General features: G+C 42.7%; 1 protein-coding gene across 1 annotated transcript; it reads right to left on the bottom strand.

Annotated features, from left to right (window-relative positions):
• Window positions 1-6: 6 nt before the first annotated feature.
• On the bottom strand, window positions 7-19312 carry tbc1d19 (TBC1 domain family, member 19). The gene is made up of 21 exons (XM_083992344.1): window positions 19151-19312; window positions 18885-18957; window positions 18745-18790; window positions 16465-16540; window positions 16225-16299; window positions 15759-15822; window positions 14745-14791; window positions 13853-13963; window positions 13572-13644; window positions 11683-11721; window positions 8972-9084; window positions 6829-6903; window positions 6633-6695; window positions 3621-3705; window positions 3481-3525; window positions 3361-3393; window positions 3167-3276; window positions 2959-3050; window positions 2261-2376; window positions 1963-2033; window positions 7-969 (listed from the first exon to the last, which is right to left on the bottom strand). The coding sequence occupies exons 1-21, from the start codon at window positions 19244-19246 to the stop codon at window positions 895-897; spliced, it is 1578 nt and encodes a 525-aa protein (XP_083848470.1). The 5' UTR covers window positions 19247-19312; the 3' UTR covers window positions 7-894.
• Between the last annotated feature and the right edge of the window lie 72 nt (window positions 19313-19384).

The following is a 19384-nucleotide window of genomic DNA, read 5'->3' as shown; positions in this document are numbered from 1 at the left end:
TAAACATTAATATGAGTTGTGATGTGATGAAAGACATTGGCAAAGCATACTGTTATAAATTAAGAAAAAGAGATTTGATTGCATTTAAACCAAAGTGTCTTTTTTTTGTGGGATGAAACAGGTCATTACATTCAGGGTGTAAATTCATAATTCAAATTGAAAAATGTTCACAATGAAAAATTAATTTAATAAATAAACACTGGCACTGGAGGTGCTAAATATCCCTTAATAGTGCAGTAATATGCAGTTCCTTCATAAATACAATACGTTATGCTTAATACACAGCAGCTTCGGATCAGATGAGACACAGTTTTGATTCAGTTCACACACACACACGATTCCTCTCGACGCGCCGGCGCTGACTGATGTTCAGCGGTTCATCAGCAACAGCTTTATCTAATAGTGTTAAAACACACGCAGGAGCCGCGGAGGAGAATAAATTGCAAGAGCTAATTAACACTTCATTAGCCAAGCTTGGAGACGTTGCTGTTGTTCTCTCTCTCTCTCTTCCAATACAATTAACTGCTGCATGCTACTCATCTCCTAATGAGCTTCTCAGCTGATCCAAGCGCTGCCGTGTGTATCGTCTTTCCTGCGGCGCATATGGCTTATGGAGGTTAGCTCAACCGTACCGGTCTGTAGGCTATACTTATATACCGCGTAAATATCTAATAACATGATACAGGGGGGTTCACTATCTATGGTGCATTCATGCTAAAGAGAGGGAGGTTTTGGCGTTTTGATTGGGTGAGGTGTTTGATGCTCGTGTGTGAGGGGGTTTTGCCTTTGTTGCTCCAGTGTTTCTTCCGATTGGATGATGATTGCTCTTATGGCGTAGCGAAGTGGCCTCTCCTAGGTAGCGTCTCTTGATGGTCGCGTGGCGTGGCGGGCCCCTCAGATGGCGGTGGCGAATAGAAAGATCTGGATGAGTGGCATGACCTTCAGAGTGGAAAGGTCGGCGAGGACAGCCTGCGGTGTGTACGTGAAACAAAACACAAATAAGGCCTGTCATTCAAATCCCCAAACCCAGGAGAGTGACTATACAGCACGCCGTCACCCCCTTCCTACAGACATCTTCAAGGATTTAAAAAAAGACACGACACGCATAATGATGATGCAGGATCCTCGGGAAGCGACAATCCAATGCTTAAAGAGTCCCACCGCTCCCCACCCTGTCCTTTTTGGATCGGTGGGAGATTAAATTTAGGGACCCTATCGTGTTTAGAAGGAGGGTTTAGTGTTTCAACGCAGGGCTCGAGGTTCTAAATATAAAGATAAGGAGCAGTGTGTTATGATACCTCCTCCTCCTCCTCCTCCTCTCCCTCCCTCCTCCTGAGGGCAGGTGGCAAATGAGCAAGCAAATAGTGGCGGTGGCCGGGATCTTAGAGCAGCAGATCTGCGTCACATTGTAGTTTAACCCCATCACCACCCTCGGGAAGAGGGAGGGGGGTGGCGAGAGAGGCGAGTCATCGTGTGGTTTACTTAGTTTCAGTCATATGATAGCCGCCGCGCCACAGTATGGGAGCGGGTGTGGTATACAGTGCAGGCGAATTGCACAAGAATTACATTACTGGTTACTGTAATCATGTAACGTGAGCGACAGCGCAGAGGCTGATTCAGGACCCACTCGTTTAGCTGCGTCGTTGCCAAATTTGAAAAGCAGGATTAAGTCTATTGACACGTCCCTGCGGCTCAAGATGGCCGCCGATCTTTACTGATGATGATGACTTTACAACATGACTGCTGCTTCATGAGTGAGGCTGGGGAGGTGGAGGGTCTATACCGTCCAGGTTCTTTTTAGGACACTGGGTTACTGGTACTGGCTGGTCATCATCGGCTATTTACAGCCTATCAGGGGTATGTGGGCGACACAGTTTCACACACACACACACACACACACACACAGTGATACTCTCTCTCTCTCTCACACACACACACAGGTGTAACGTGAAGTGACCATACCTCAGCTGAAGCCAGTGATGTCACTTCCATCAGGTTCTCGGCTCGGAAGGCGAACACAGCAGCTGCTAGGACTGGAGGAGGTGAGAGTAAGGAAAGAAGAGAGGAGAAGAAGTGATATAGGAGAGGGGAGGAGAGAAGGATGACACATGGGAAAAGAAAAACAGAAAGAAGAGATGAGGAGAATGGTGGGAGATGGGAATGAAAAGGAGGGGGAAAAAAAGCGATAATAAGGCAACAAGTGTCATAAGTTATGTTATAATAACTGTTAATTGAAAATGAGTGTAATCAGTGTGGCTACCTGCAACTATCTCCAGCGAGTCGTAGCCCAGGATACGATCCCAGAGAAGAAGGAGCTGGTCAGTGGACAGGTAGCCAGAAAAGGCCCGGACCATCCACTTAAAGGCAATACGCAGCCTGACGACATAAAACATCATCATCGTTATTTTGCCTGGTGGCCACAAGAGCTTGAGATCTTCCATAAGCAAATATAATTCTCTGAGAACAATCCAGACTTAACACAAACCTCCTCACCCAATCTAAAATTTTCAAATTCAAGGTTAAAAAAAAAAAAAAAAATTGCAGTGATGCGCCACAAGATGGCAGTACATCATAACTATAGGTCTGCAACAAAACTGCAAAACCTCAAGAATAAAACATCTGTGCATGGATGGGATGTGACTCATACGCCTTAAAGCAACAGCTAAATGTAAAATATCATTTTCTCTAAATGTTCCTGATAGGAACAAAGGGAAAATTACAGAGGAGAGAGGAAAACGCACCTTTTATGGTAAATACAGAAACTTCCCTTTTTTACATGTAAATGGATCATTAACATGTCAGTCAGAAGGTGTAAGGAAAGCTATAATTACAGAGTTGTCATGCATGGTTTGAGTATTACAGTAAATGTGTGTAGCTGAATTTCTCCTGAATTGGCATTGGTACCGTGTGTGTGTGTGTGTCTGTGTGTGTCTGTGTGTGTGTGCAGGATATACTCACGGCTGTGCACCGATCTGTCGCAGGTGGTAGAACAGCTGAGGCAGGTGTGTCTGAAGCAGCCGCTCAAACTGCAGGCACAAAGACACTATACCCTGCAGGAGCACATGTGCAACCGTGTTTTACTACACACACGTCAACACACACACACACACACACACACACACACACACACAACACACAACAGTTTCCACCTTGAGACTCGTCTTACCGAGGGAGAGGAGGAGATGGAGTGTAATCTGAAGAAGTAGCGGATGTACATTTCCCTGAATACACTGTACAGCTTGGATGGCTCGTTGTACAGGAAGCACAAAGGCGCCACTGTGGGACAAACACACACTCCCCTGACACACACTGCTAATTTCTCTATTTGGAAGCATTAGCCCACCCGGGAAACGTACTCACCATACATGGAAAACCCATGGAAAGGGATCACACCTGTTCAAAATGAGATTTTCAAGTCAGTGCTAGAAGGAAATACTAAAACTGTCGTGTTGTTTTGTTGATGTCAAGATGCAGACTCACCGTTGGGAGGATAAACAACAGCACACTCCTCATCTCCCACTTTCCCTGTAAAACAAAGACTTTGAGCACCATCTCTGTGGCTTTTTACCAGTGTCTAAGTGTGTGTGTGTGTGTCCTTGGTGAAGGGCACATCATCTCACCCTGGATGTAGGATTTAGGAGGAGTGGCACTGTTGTATTTGAAGTGGTCCAACACGGCGGTGTCTCGGGAGAAACACAGCAACACCTGGGAACACACAGGGTTGGGATTAAACACGCACACACGGTCGCACACACACATTTTGAACAAGATGAACTGACCCTGGATTCAAATTGAACAGATGTTCCAAGAAGCATAAAACCTTGAAGCATCATCTAACACACATTTGCAAGAAAAATCTGTTTTTCTGCATTAACTTCACACAAAATGTGATCTGATCTTTATCCAAATCACAAATACAGACAAACACTGTGTGTTTAAGACACCAACATTAACAACACTAGTAGAAAAAGTAAGAGATGTCTTAGATATTCAATAACCAGATAAGACCAAGCTCCTTTGGCAGCAACAACCTCAGACCAGCTGAGATCAGATCTTCACAATGTTCAAGAGGAAGTGTGGACTGTTAGAGACATGTTGTCAGGATGTCTGGTGTGAGAGCTCACTTCACAGCATCTCTACTGGATTAAGGTCTGGGAGGTGTGGAGAGTAAACGTGCAACAATGCACCATGATTTACAGCATAATTTTGAACAGAGATGTTAAAGGGACAGTTCAACATTTTGGGAAATTCGCCTATTGTTTTGAGATCGGCGGGGCAGAGACGTGAACACAATCAAACTCATCAAATACACAATCCAACAACTCCAAAACGTTGTGACCTGCACATTCACCGCGCTATGTAACATTACGAGACAGAGTTGTTTTCGAGGCAAATGCGTAGCCATTTTCACCAAGACATTTGACAGCAATGTACATAATTATACATGATTATTTCATGGTCCTGTGACTATAGGGATTACGGCAGTAGGTGAATTTGCCAAAATGTTGAACTATCCCTTTAACCAGCTGTTTCATCTTTTGCCTTTGTGGTCACCTTATCTGTACACCAACTTTTATTTTAGGGAGTGTAGCCAAAGACCTCCTCAACCATCTCCATTAAACTAATGAATATCTAAAGGTGACTTTGCAACATTTTGCAAGATCTTCTCTACAGCATGAGCAGATGTTTCCTATGAGCAGCCAGCCCATAATGCGTAAGTGGTTTTCCATCAGTGAGAATGGCTCGAACTCAAACCTCCGATCTGGTTTCATTGACTTGACTCTAGGTTTGATAAGTCCTGACAGCAGCATTTGTTGCTTCCATTTAGCCGAGGAGTTCGCATACTAATGTTTTCAATTCATAAAAAGAAGAACACAAAGATTTTATTAGTTTGTTCAATTTAGACCATGAAATTAACAAATAAATGCTGAACGCTGTTTTTTCTTGCCACTGTAGATGGGTTACATGTGCGGTATGTAATATCATCACTGGCTGATGACAGGGGACAGGAGCGACTGCAGTTAATACGCTTGTATATTTTCGAGATGACGGCCTCTTGGGTAAGAATGTCATTAAAGCAGCACACCTGGATCCGGCGTTTCAGGATGTACCGAGGCAGACGGCGGCCAAGCAACCGTCAAATGGGACTACTTGTTTCGCAAAAACGACCGCATAAGTGGGAGCTCTTTCCATTACACTACCAATTTCTGTGTCATTTTGGGAACAGATTTCATTTCCAGCCACCACTTAAGATGAATTACTTTTGGAGGAGGGGGATCATCTGTCTGACGGGGCAGCGATTCATAAAGCCTCGTTAATGGAAGAATAGGAAAAAAAAAAGCCCTGGCAAATGAGGAACTATACAGCGTGTGTCTCGGCTGCCTCTTGTCTGACCTTGACCACTGCTTCGGCGGTTACAGAACCTGGGTGGTCCGGTCCCGCTGTCGTACTTGAAGTGTTTTTGTCTGTTTGGATGGATTGTATACTGGGGGACATTCGGTTTTAGGACAGAGCTAAATACATTTATTCATCTCCAAATATCATTAGTATGTATTTTCTCTCCTGAAACATCTCATATTTTTGTGACATCTGGCAAACTTGCACATCAAGAACTTCCTCTACTTCTTTCCACCTGCTCATTTAACTTCTTCAAATCCTAAAACGCCCTGCGTGTGTGAATCCGCACTCCTCCTTCCACAATTAGCAGATTGTTTCACTGCCTAGCGAGTTTATCTCCGGTCAATATTGACAGGGATAACCGCAGCTTTGTCCTTCCGACACCTGTGTGCTCATACATAGGTCAGCCGCCGAGGAGCATGCACTTGCTCAAAGCTGCTGAATAAACCGGTTGCCAAGGATATATATATATGTGTTTATCGGCTGAGTGCCGCATGCAAACAGAGCAGCGTCGACCAGAGCAGCTAATAATAACAAGTCGTATCCGTCCGGGCTGAAAAACATACCTGTAGATAAAGTAGGAATGTTCTGGTATAATAAACTGTTCCTTATGTGACAGGGAACTGACACAAGTTGAAATGTTTGGGGCGGACAAACAAGTCATTATTGATGATTAAGCTCTTATCTAGTGGACTGAAGGAGACGCAGCGCTGATAATGGCTCTATTTTGAACGTTAGCGGAGGACATTTATGATCATTTATACTAATTACAGCAGGCAATAATCATGTTAATATGCACAAAAAGACTTTCAAGTTTGTTTTTTTAACTATGGTGCAATGCTTATGTCCAATACATACGATAAAAAGCTTTTATAAAATATCTTTTTGTCTGTTAGTTTTCAGTTGTCGCTGCTTCACTCCAACGTAAAACACACAATTTCTTGCTGAAGCTACAGTCAGTCAAACTTATTCTTAGTGAGTTCTGTATTGTATATATGTCTTCATTGGTTTGTCATAGCATGGATTTACTTTTTCCTAAATGTGATTTAAGTTTGGAACGGGTTGCTTATAATGGCTTAAGTCAATAAAACCCCCATCAACCAATGAAAACTATGAGTTTTTGAGTTTAAGTTAAAGAAATTTTTCCTCATAAATCTGAAAAATATTACAAAGTAATACGTGAAACCAAGTTTTCAGCAGCTGGAAAGTTGAACTGGGAAAGAAAGAGAGCTCACCTGGTAGAGGAAGTCTTCAAACACAAAGTAGTAGTCGTCATTACTGGCTGTGAGCTTCACATCCTGGTGATGAACAGGACAGAAAACAACTTTAAACATGCACCGACAGGTTTTGGTGTCAAATGTTTTTTTGGTGAATATTCAGGTTTAAGGGTTTCACCTTAAACCTGTGCAGTCACGCAGACATGACCAGTACCTTGTAGATGAGGTTGTCCACCAGCAGGTAATGTTGAATGACTCCAGCCTTTAGCTGCTCATAATGCATCACGTCCTGTAAAGGCAAAGATCCGACATGTTTAATGTGCACAGTAAGATAAAGATCATATTCAACTAGTCGATGCAGCGTGTAGGGTTCATAAAAGTAATTTCATAATACTTTATAATAATTGAATAGTAAATGATTGAATGTTTTATCTAGAAATCCATCACCCTCTTTAAATCACTTTTAAATCAACATTATGTATTCTCCCTGACAGTGACGACAGCAGGATTAAACCGAGCCTAAAGGACGGGTGTCGCGTTTCCGAACCACATGGTTAAACTCAAGCGCGTCTCCGGTTCTGGACAGTTTGTCATAAATGAAGCACGGAGCAGGCGACAAGAGGTGGACGGAGCAGTAAAAACGTCCTCTGTGGCAGCTGTGAGGCAGCTTGGCAGCGACCGGTGCTGCGGAAGTGTCGAAGGGAACAGAAACAGAGACGTTACCGTGACAGCTGAGACAGGACACCGAGACCGCTGCGGTTATATGGACAAAGTCATCGGAGGGGGAGTTCAAATGAGTCCTGCTCAAGTGTTTAACGTTTATTATACAGAACGTCTTGCTGCTGTTAAGTGAAAACCCAGTTCACAGCAGTTTCACCCTGGATGAATAAAATCAACTGATAACATTTTTCTCAACATATTACACAATTTCTGTAGCTGCAGATGTAATAGACTAGAGGGGAATAATTAAATCTCTATTTTTAAGCCTACAAAAGCACTAATGTTTTCACTGCAGTGGTTTTAAAACTTTAAAATCCACAATAAAAAGGCAAGACAATGTAAATAATGTGACGAGCTAACACTGACTGGTTAATGTGTTTGCCCTCGTGTCGCCCAGAGTCCTCGCTGAGACTCTCCAGGCCTCCGTCAGGTCCCCGTAACTCTCCCCTTTCCAAATCAATCTCCCCCGTCGCGAGTATTGTTTTATCGACTTGGCCTCGACGGGGGGAGACTCTGGACTCCAGCGTTTACACAGCGCTCTGCCACACAGGCCGCACAGGCCGCTGTGTTTGGGCTAACTGTGCTAAATCGCCGGCGTTTGATTATCTAAGAGACTGTACACATGGCACAAGCCGCGAGCTGCGAGCTGAGATAAACAGCAGCGGTGTCTAATGTGCAGATTATGTAGGACATGTAGGTCAGCTGGGGATCCATATGTAGGCCTCCGCTGTGCAGCGGTAATGTCACGATACCAAGTGTCAAGTCTGTGATTTTTGTCCTTTTGTGTATGATTCTAGTCCTGTACTTGTCATCTTTAACCGGTTTTATACTCTGTCTTGTCGTATCCTCTTGTTTGATTCTTTTTTTTTTTGGTCTTTTTGATTTTTATTTTTGTTAATTGATGTTGTTTGTTGAAGTTTAGATACAGTAGATAGACATATATTACACAGGCACTCTGTATAATTTGTGTCACATTTTAACTTTCATACAGATTTTAATTACTATACTATTCTTCAGTGCAATTTTGATGCTATTTGCACATGTAATTAGCACTTGCACTTTAAAAACTGGCACTTTATACCCGGCACTTTATAGAACTCATGCTGACATGCACTTTATGTATATGTATGAATGTTTATATGATGTGGACTGCGGATGCAAATTAGCAGGCTGCTAACTCCGACGCATTTACACCCGTACTGATGTTCATTAATGTATATTGTCCCTTTTAAATTAAAAAAAAATTAAAAAAAAAAAGTTCTTTTTAAAATACATATACTGTATGTTATGTGATGAGTGTGGGAATGTACAAAACATTATGTATATTTTATGTTTTTTTTTTATGACTATAGATGAAAATTAGCTCTTTGCTAAATCCGGTGCAGCCATCCTTTTTTTTTTTCTTTAAATGAATAAATGAAGTGCACATTGTCCCTAAATAAAATCAAGTCAAGTCAAATCATATCAATCAAATCAAGTGAGTTCTGTGTTTGTGTTCACCTTAAACAGTAAAAACAAGTCCGGCAGCTGAAAACCTGAGTGTATACCGACCGTGGTAGTAAACTTTGGGAATCACTGCAGCTGCGTGCGGTGTGATTCAGTGATGTGTTTGTGTGTCTGTGTGTGTGTGTACACACCGGGGGCTGGTTGGTGGAGTTGAGGATGAGGGCCCAGAGGTCGGCCCTCAGTCCGGTGGGGCAGCCCTGCCTGCTGTACTGCTGCGCTCCTGCACTGTCCTGATCCATCACCACTGAAGAGACGGAGACACAAGAAAGAGAGGGAGGATTATTCACTGTCTCGTTAGATGAGAGGATCAATGTTTGTCCATCACATATGAAGCTGGGAGTTAGCCAGGAGATAGATATCGTAGCTTAGTTTAGCATAGCATAAAGTGAGGGGGAACAGCTTGTCTGGCTCAGTCCAGAAGTAACACTGTCCGCTGGAGAAAGTCTTTGCCAGCAGCGGCGACTTCCTGGAGTCTCCACTGGGTTTGCCTGGCAAAGCTCACAGCGATGACAAGACTCCAGGAAGTCGCTGCTCGCTGCCAAGAAACACTCCAGCTCACACACACCACCCCCGTGTCACAATCACAAATTATGACCATTTTTATACTCAGTTTCTTGTGTTGATGTCATTAAACAAACAAGATATTAAGTTTAAGTGAAGGCATTTTCAGAAGTGTTTGTATCATTAATATTGTACTGTACTTGTACTTCAGGACATTATCTCTAAATGTTCAACAGAATATTCTGATCATGAAAAATAATCATCAGTCAGGTCCAGTTTTCCGCATTTTCCCTTTCTTCTCACATAGAAGAAGTAAAGTTCATGTGCAATAAAACACCACACATACTATAGTTATGCATCTGTTGTTAGCAAACATTGGGTCAATTTTGCTGCCTAGCTTATTAACCCCAAAACAGTTCACTGACTTTAAGACTCATTTACCATAATCCCATTTAAAGTGTGAAACTATGTCCTTTCTTCTAATTAATCCAGGTGTGTCTGACCTGCCAACAATGGTCAGACACACCTGGATTAATCAGTCGGTCCAATAATGAAAGACAGGAAATAAAGGAGCTCGCTTAATTCAGGAAGTAGTAGAGCTGTGCATAAAGCCTATTACCTTAAAAATGAGAGCTTGTAGACATTGGCTATTGTATAAAGGTTTACAGTGCAAATGCGTATGTGATTCTGTATGTGTCTATCTAATTCATTAATTTTTTCTGCTCTTAGATGTTTTTGTTTATAAACATCCATCGTAACTATGACCATGAAATATTGCTGTAATCCAAGGTGTGATGTGTTCTGTATGTTATGTGATCTTTGTTATCTGTTATTTTTTCTCTCCCTCTTTTATTTTTCTCTTGAAAATCAATAAACATGATCCTAAAAAAAAAGTGTGAAACTATGTAAATCCTGACATTTGACTGGACACCAAGTCTGACCAATCTGAAAACTGATCGCCAAGGATCAGTAGAAAAACCTCCCGACTTCCCAGCAGAGTGACATAATATGTACAAACACCAGACAAGTCACACAAAATGGTACAGGGCCGACTGAGTCAGCTGGGAACAGGAGCACCTGCACGACAGCAGGCGGGGAGGTCAACTCTGAAACTGTTACAAGGTTTGTTTTCTACGAGGGAACGTGGACAAGATCAATCAGGAGAGAAATGGAGCGTCTTGAAGCTGAACTAAAATTCATGTCACATATTAATCTGGATGCACCGGACGGTCAAATACGGCCTTGCTCGGACAGAAACGATGGTTAACGATCTCACTTATGCGAATGAGTAAAAACATAACATAGACATTCCCATATTGGTCATTATTACATAACTTTTCAGAAAGAGAGAAAAAAAACACTTGTGGCACATACTGGAAACAAACATCTCCCCCTCTACCCTAAATCTGTGTTGCGACAGTAGCCAAAAACAAACAGCCCTTGACTGAAGGTGCTGGCCAGTCATAACATAAACGAACACACTCCTTGCCTCTTAAATTTCCTATTTGAGTGCACTTAACACTTGGCCTGGGACGCGGCGCAGCGTTTGAGAGCCAGCGCGCAGCCGGCCGAGGGTAAAGTGGTGGACGGGGAACCGTGTAGCTGTGTATATAAAATACAGCCCGTGTTTTTCAGGCTCTTGTCGATTTGACGTCCGATTGGCGTCCATAATGAGATGGCTGTTTACACCGCGTTCATAGCAGAGCAATGAGTTAAAGGCTAAAGCACCTGACAGGGGGAACAGTGGAGCTGACGTTAGGTGTTTTCATGGCATATTTGGAGATCGACGATCGAGTCAAACAAATATTTAGAACTATACTGAGTGGCTTATTTCATGCTTGATTTATACTCTATGATTCTTTTCCTTTATTACACCTCTACGCTTTTTCACTTTTCATACTAGCACAAAGTTTTATTCTTACTGTTGATATGAATAGATATGTTTTGAGACTGCTCTCCAGATAAAGATCCCTAATGGTCTAAATCAAGTTCAAAGGCAGAGACTCAGGATTGAAACTGGAGCCTGAGCTTCCTCTACTTACGTTTTTCTTGTTTTCTACTTTTTTTTCCAGTGTGTTTTTCATTTGTTATTATATTGAGCACTTGCAATTTGCAATTTACATGGATTGTGCTATATAAAGTTTATTCTCATGGTTGACAGTGATGTACGGGGGCAAATACAGACTCAGGCAGTAATAACAGCGATTAGTGATTAATAATGATAATGTAATAATGTGTTCTTTGTCGTCTTTGTTGCCTCTGGTCACTCATGTAAATACTTCAAATGAGGGGTGAATCCAACAGAAAACATAAAGTAAACTATTTGAAACCAAACACTCACCTTTCTTCCCGACTTGAACGTACTCGTTCTCGAACAGGTCTGTGCCAGGTCAGAGAGAGAAAACAAAAGACAGAACAAAGCTGATTCATCAGTAATGCTCTGACGGATGGTGGCGGTTCAGTATTTCAGTCTAATGTTATCTCCCTGATTTACAAACACAGAGATGGCAGATGTGGCTCTATTTAAAGCCCAAACACACACAGAGACAGTAACAATGTCAATATCTGAACTTAACAGAGATATTGTTTTGAGAAACCCCAGACGTCCACGTGGCACAGGAAAAGCAGTGCATGCTGATATGTATAAGTGTATGAGCCCAGTGTGGTTTATACACTATTAAAATCCAGTGCTCATTAGGTAAACACATTTATTTCAGTCATATTTAGTGTTTGATTGCAGAAGAAATGTGTTTAGGTTTAATAACAAAAGGCAGCTGGATGGTTGGTGTAAGCAGTGACTGTTCTATGTTACAGTATTACCAGTCACATGCTCTATATATTTAATGGAATAAAGTGCCCTAAAAGCTTCAGAGGCCACTTAAGCTAACTACTGTCCAAACCAGCAGCGCAGCAGTAAATTTTTGTACAAAGCTATGACGCAATGTCCAGCATGCGGCATGTGATTGTGACGATACACAGGAACAATTAAAGAACCAGTGTGAAGGATTTAGTGGCATCTAGACCCACTAAACACGGGCTGGGTTTATAAAAACATGACTTTCTGATTCATACTGATCTTGATTTGAAAGATCCAATATCCATTCATAAAATGCTCAGATTGATCTTTAAACGCAAGCCATTTCCTGTATCTTAGTCTTGTGCGATGAGATCACAGAACAGCGTGAGCTTTTGTTGTGTCCATTCATAGCTGAAATGTACACATTGATTGCAGTACTTGGAATAGCACCCATGGCTGTACTTCAAGAGTTGCACTGTGTACTTCTGGAGTGGGTAATGTTGAATAAATGTGCATTAATGTGACTGCTTTGGGGTCAATTTTCTATGTACCAGGTTAGCGAGGTCCATCTTTGTACAGTTTGCAGCGGTAGTTCTGTGAACGTCTCTTTCATAACCAAGCAAAATATTAAAACTGAACTACAGTGGCATCATGTAAAAGTTTGGGCACCCCTGGTCAAAAAGATGAAATGATCTCCAAAAGGCATGAAGTTACAGATGACACATTCCCTTTACATTTAAAACAAAAAAAATTGCTTGATTTGTTCATTCTGAGCTGCTATCCTGTGCAGATGTAACTCCGAGCTAATGATAACTGAATAAGTCTTAGTTTTAGTTGATTGTGCACTAATGAAAACATACTTATTTCTGCCTTTAGATTATAGATAAATCCTACACGCTGGTCCTTTAAATATCTGGCTTACCGGTATTAAAGGGACAACAAGGAGTTTGTATTTGGTTATAGAAGAGTCTCATATTAATGTGGATGGATCTGTTACCCACACTTGTGAATGGGTCCATTTTCGATAAATATATCGTTATGTCTTTATTATTATTAGTGGTCAGCTCGCCAAGCATTTCCTACTTTTGGTTTCGCGGACGCTGCCCGACGGGTCATGGGAATAACGCCATCGCCGCCGAATCGCCATTTATGGTCAGAACTACGACGGTATCTGATTGTCTTTGAACCTCCGACTTTCATTCTTGATTAATGAAAACATTCTTGGCAAATGTTTTCGCTTTCGTCCGTCTTGCACCGGTCCAAGAATTTCACCGGACGTGCTGAGGCTCATGGGAAATGAAGTGTGAAAACACTTCGCTTTCCAAAACTCCTCGTTGTCCCTTTAAAGGAATGGTTCAACATGTAGGCTAGTTCCTATTCCTTTAAAAATACTGTGACGGATGACGAAATGCATTTGGACGTTTTGTGAATACCTGGATGTATGAGTGCATGGTCATCAATCCCCAGCTGCCCTGTGGTCAGATTCAGCTCTGAGTAGGCCTGTCTCTGTGAGTTCAACAACAACACACACACACACAAAAAGCACACAATATGCAAGTTTCAAATCCACATTCATTTCCTGGAGCAACGTAAAGGGATATACTGTTATGTGCATTGAACTCACGACGAGGTCCCTAATGGACAAAACATCTGCAGATAGAGACACGTATGAAAAAGCAATACAAAGTGAACCAGATATCCACAGGGTCCCTACCAGCTGTGGGATGTCCCGGACGTTGAGGGGAACCTGGATGAGACCCCAGTGGCTCCTGGTGCTCACGTCCTCGCTGCTGTCGTGGTTCGGGTTCCGCAAACTGATCAAGACCTGCAGAAAGCATTAATGTAGTCCATGATGTTCTTGTCTCCTCTTTAAAGGCACAGTTTAACATTTTGGCAAATTCTCCTATTGCCGTAATCCCTATAGTCATAGCAGTAGGTTCATTACCATTGATTATCGGTGCATGATGTTTTGAGATCAGCGGGGCAGAGACGTGAGCTGCTCAGCGAACACAATGGAGGTGAATGGTACAGGTCCCCTGTCCCTCATCAAACTCATCAAATACACAATCCAACAACTCCAAAACGCTCTTGTGGACAAGTTGTGACCTACACATTCACCACGCTATGAAATAATCATGTATAATTATGGAACATTAAGACACAAGAAGCAAATACTCTAAAAACGACTTGCTCTTTGGGAATCACTCCGCCCAGCAGCCGTGTCTGGAATGTAGTTCCGGCTGCATTTGCCTCCAAAACAACTCTGTCTTGTAATGTTATATTAGTATTTCATAGCGTGGTGAATGTGCAGGTCACAACTTGTCCACCAGAGTGTTTTGGAGTTGTTGGATTGTGTATTTGATGAGTTTGATGAGGGACAGGGGACCTGTACCGTTCACCTCCATTGTGTTCACTGAGCAGCTCACGTCTCTGCCCCGCTGATCTCAAAACAACATGCACCGATAATTAAAGGTAATGAACCTACTGCTATGACTATAGGGATTATAGCAATAGGCAACTTTGCCAAAATGTTGAACTGTCCCTTTAACACACAAATAAAACAAACAGTGCTGGATGTCCTGAGCAGAGAAGATGGTGCTGCTTACCTCCAGGAAGTCTTTGGGGGCGTAGACGGGCCTGAAGTGGCTTAAATCTGCACAGAGATACAAACACTTGAATGCATCTGAATAAAACATCAGTTGATAGCTGCACTTGTGAAGGACACTTCACAAAATGTACTAACGTGTTTACATATGTAATTTAAGAACTGTAAAATCTAGACTACACAAATGTATCCAGCCATGAAGTTCATTTTATCAACTATATTTCTGTATGCGTTCGTGACAGTTGCAAGTCAAAAGGAAATAGTGCGAGGACAGCTGCGGAGCTTTCAGCCGGCTTTAAGTGGGACTTCCATCTGCCGTCTGCGTCGCACGGCAGTAAATTTAAGCACCGTGTCGACCCGAGAGCGAGGGCACGGTGAGGTTGTGGACGGGAAGGACGGGGTCCTGCTCGTTATCGCGAGCTCCATCCAAGGAGTCTGGACAGCTTCTATATTCACAGCCCAAAGTGTTTACAGCCAGGGGACAAAACACAGCCCTAAATGTTATTATACACCGCCGCGCTGTGATAGCATTGTTAGGACACCGTGATTACCGCGTTCTCTGCGCATGAGCTGGCTTCAAGTGCAAAATGGTCGGTTCGCTGAGAGCCGACGGCTGTGGAAAAGTTTTTAATATAGTGCATATACACTCTGCTTTAAATATACTTTAATTATAGAGAGAGAGAAACATTCAAATTCTCAGCTAGAATAGTTTAGCGTCTAGTCATCTGAAATTTATCAGCGTGTCCAGGCAAGTGCTGCTACAGGTGTGATATGACTTTCTAATGTAAGACAGCGAAGATGAAATAAGAGAAAGCAACAAGTGGAAACCTGTTTGGATAAATACAGGCTAAGGGTGAACCGAAGTGGTTGATCTCATTTAGAGATCAGCCAGACTGGTGCCTGTGCGACGCTGCAGTTTACACACACATGCATCAACACTAATCTTTCATAACAGGCAGAATGCACAGGGGGGGGGCAAAAAAAAAACACTCCTGGATATCGTCCGTCTCCAGACCTGGTTCATCCGTGCCCATCTCGTTCCATTTGTTGGTGAGCTCCTTCTGCTCCACTGCAGGCCTCTGTGGAGAGAGGAAGGAACGGATTTCAACAACAACACACACACACACACACACACACACACACAAAACATGTTGAAAATATGCCTCTGTGATCATAAATACAATCATGTGTGCAAAGACTCATATAATAATAACACTGATGAAGAGATTTCAAACAGCCCTGCCTGTTTATGATCCGTCTAAAAGCTAGAAGGGCTCTCAGCTTAACTAGCTCTTGGCTCCTGTCAAACTTAACCTCAGGATGAAAGTGACACAGGCTGAAGATGCACTGTCCAAAACATGGCGTGAAAACAATGACACTATATGACAAAAATGTTATTTTTGGAGGGCCGGTTGAGAACTAAAATGATGTTACCATAAAACCGGAATTAAGACCAATTATGCTACTTGATTGACAGCTACCATGCGGGCCAGCGGCACTCCCAGCTCTGTGCTCATGCTGTTCAGACTTTTGAGGACACGCTTCTCCCAGTTGGCCTGCCAAAGAAACCACACAAACACACACATATATATATATATAAACAATTTTTTAAAAGAAGACGCAGGTAACGTCACTGAATTCAGAAGCCAAAAAAGACACGAGTAAGGGAGGTAGAAGAAGAACAAGTGAGGAGTGACGGAGATAAGAGGAGACAGACTGACCTGTGCCTTGCGCATGTAGGCCAGCGGCTCTTTGAGATGCTCGGGAGGAGCCGCAGGATGGCCCGGGGGCAGCTGGCTAGAATAAGCAAATATAAGAGCAAGGGGAGGGGGGGGTGAGGAGCGGTACAGTATACGGGAAAAAGAAGGGATGATAAAGTAAATACAGAAAAATGCCACTGTGTTTTTGCCAAAAAGAGCGACAGATTTAAGAGTTTGAAGCCAGCGAGGGCGTAAACAATTTCCTATTTCAATATGTCAAGGTCAAGTGCAGCGTTGAAACAAGAGCAAAAGGAATTGTTCGGATTCGTAATTTTACCATTAGTGCCCTGAACATATGAGTCAGAACACGTCTCCACCAGATGCGTCTCGTGTCTTTTCAATGCCGAGCATGCTCAGGGCATATTGAATGACTCAAGGTCTCAGTGCGTTAAACAACGTCCGACCTAATCTAAACACGTATAAGAGCACATAGGGCTGACTAATGGCAAAAACGAGGCATTAGTCAGTGTTTTATGTCGTCCTTCAACAGCAAAGCATTAAGCATCCGACGTCTCAGCCTGAGCCTCCAGAGAGACGGAGAGAAACGAGGGTATGTTACCCTTGAAGGTAAGAGACCACAGCCGAAGAGTTTTACAGTTATTTGACTCTAATAAAGATACAAACTAAAAGGGCACATTATTATTTTTATGGTGTAGAGTCAACTATTATGTTAAAATAAGCTCAATTCCAGTGTTTTTCTTTTTTTCGTAAACAATCTTCACGATCACACACATGATTTCTCTCATCCTAGCTTTTGATATGAGTATATAAACATACTATGTGGGTGCATATGCTTTTTAATTTACTTTGTATGTTGCTTGCCAAGGAGCTGGTAAGTAGAAATGTGTCAGCTCTGTGGGAAGACAGAAATCACAGTCTTCACACGTTCTCTTCTTTGTGTTCACACACAAATATACAGTATACTGTGTGTGTACATAAATGATTTGGAGCCACTTAAAGGCGTTAGACATATCAACCCAGGGGAGGGGAAGCTTCGTCAAAATGAGGAAAGAGGAAGTGTGTGTGTATGTGTGTGCTTATCATTAATGTGATCAACATTTGGTCAAAAGCCAAAACAGACAGATTCTTCCTCTGCATCTAACAGACTAACGAGCCCGGCGGGTGTTTCCATGCTTCATAATAAGTGGACCAATTGTTTCCTGACATGCTCGTGCTGCCAGTGTACAATAACCAAATATTGGGAATTTCATGCATCATTTATTTGTATTTACTAATGTGATACGGTCCACTGCAAACCACCAGCATAATAACTGAATTGCAATTAAACAGATGCCACACTGTGTGTATTAAAGGGATAGTTCAGTTTTTTGAAGTGGGGTTGTATGGTACAAATGGCCACTAAGTATAATATCTGCAGTAGAAAGGCCTCTGCTCCCCCCATTGATAAACACCGGCGCATCGTGCTGCACTGTGACACAGGCAGTACACTGTTGTTAATGGGGGACGATTAATCAGCGTATTTTTGCCACCTACGAGAAGTCCCGTCTCAAAATAATACACCAGTTCGAGAGTACGATCTAAAGTAAAAATTTACAACGCATCAGCTGGTCGGAAAAAAGTTAGTTTACCTGGAACCAACTCACTCAGTATTCCTCCATGCAGTTGGGCTTCGCTGGACCAATCAGCTGTTTGGGTCTGACTAACCGGTGAGGAGAGTATCACAAAATATCAGGAAGAGGAATACGGTGAAAGCTGTAAGGGGACCGTTATACATTTCTGTTTGTGCATCCTGGACAACAACACACACAGACCATCTTCTAAATATTTAGAAAAGTTGAACTATCCTCCAGAATAGCAACCGCAGTTATGACACCAAGCAGCTGAAAGGTGAATGGATCCAGCGTGCCGCGAGGCCTACCTGCACGGAGGAATACTGAGTGAGTTGGTTAGTTCCAGATAAACAGCTTTTTTCCGACCAGCTGTAAATTTTTACTTTATATCGTACTCTTGAACTGGTGTATTATTTTGAGACGGGACTTCTCGTAGGTGGCAAAAACACGCTGATTCATTGTCCCCCATTCACAACAGTGTACTGCCTGTGTCTCGGTGCAGCATGATGCACCAGTGTTTCTGAAGGGGGGGGGCAGAGACCTTTCTACTGCAGATATTATACTTAGTGGCCATTTGTACCATACAACCCCACTTAAAAAAAACGGAACTATCCCTTTAATGTGTGTGTGTGTGTGTGTGTGTGTGTGTGTTAGACTGGATGTTGCTTACACATGCAGCTCTCTGTACACTGCATTCTGCAGCTTCTTCTCCCAGCCTGTAAAACAATGAATAAAAACACATTTTACAACCACACAATGAAAACAGAAACATCAGGTGCATTATTATTATTTTCTGCAGATATGACCCACCTGATGTTTTGAGAAAACTGCGTACATCCTCTTTGAGAGACTCCAGTTTTATCTCAGGTTGATGTAAACACTCCTAAAAGACACATTTGAGAAGAAGACAAAGCACAGTTGGATATTTCACTGTGAAAACGTTGTGGGTTTTTTTTTTTTTTGCGTAAAGGTGAAGCGGAGGGGAAGCACAAAAGCAGCTGATAATAATAATACCGACACTCTGTGATTGACAGCAGCAGGCTAGCTCGTTAGCCACATCATGCAAACCCACTCACTTTGGCTTGTCTCTCTATCTGGGAGTGTAGGTGACTTCCCTTCAGCCGCTGCACGATCTGAGCGATGGTCAGAGATAAGTCGGTGCCCTCGTCCATCCTCTCCTCCTCGCAGCTCCGACAGTTTGGGCGTCTGAAACCTGCACAGTGTCACTCACTGGGAGCTTGTAGCAACATCCGGCGGTGCAGCAGCAGCAGCCACCTGCTCCTCCTCCTCCTCCTCCTCCTGCTGCTGCG

The sequence above is a fragment of the Trachurus trachurus genome (genome assembly GCF_905171665.1).
Source record: "Trachurus trachurus genome assembly, chromosome: 18".
In the NCBI taxonomy this organism is placed as follows: domain Eukaryota; kingdom Metazoa; phylum Chordata; class Actinopteri; order Carangiformes; family Carangidae; genus Trachurus; species Trachurus trachurus.
The sequence above is the reverse complement of the archived record's forward strand: the minus strand, read 5'-3'. Positions and strand labels throughout refer to the sequence as shown.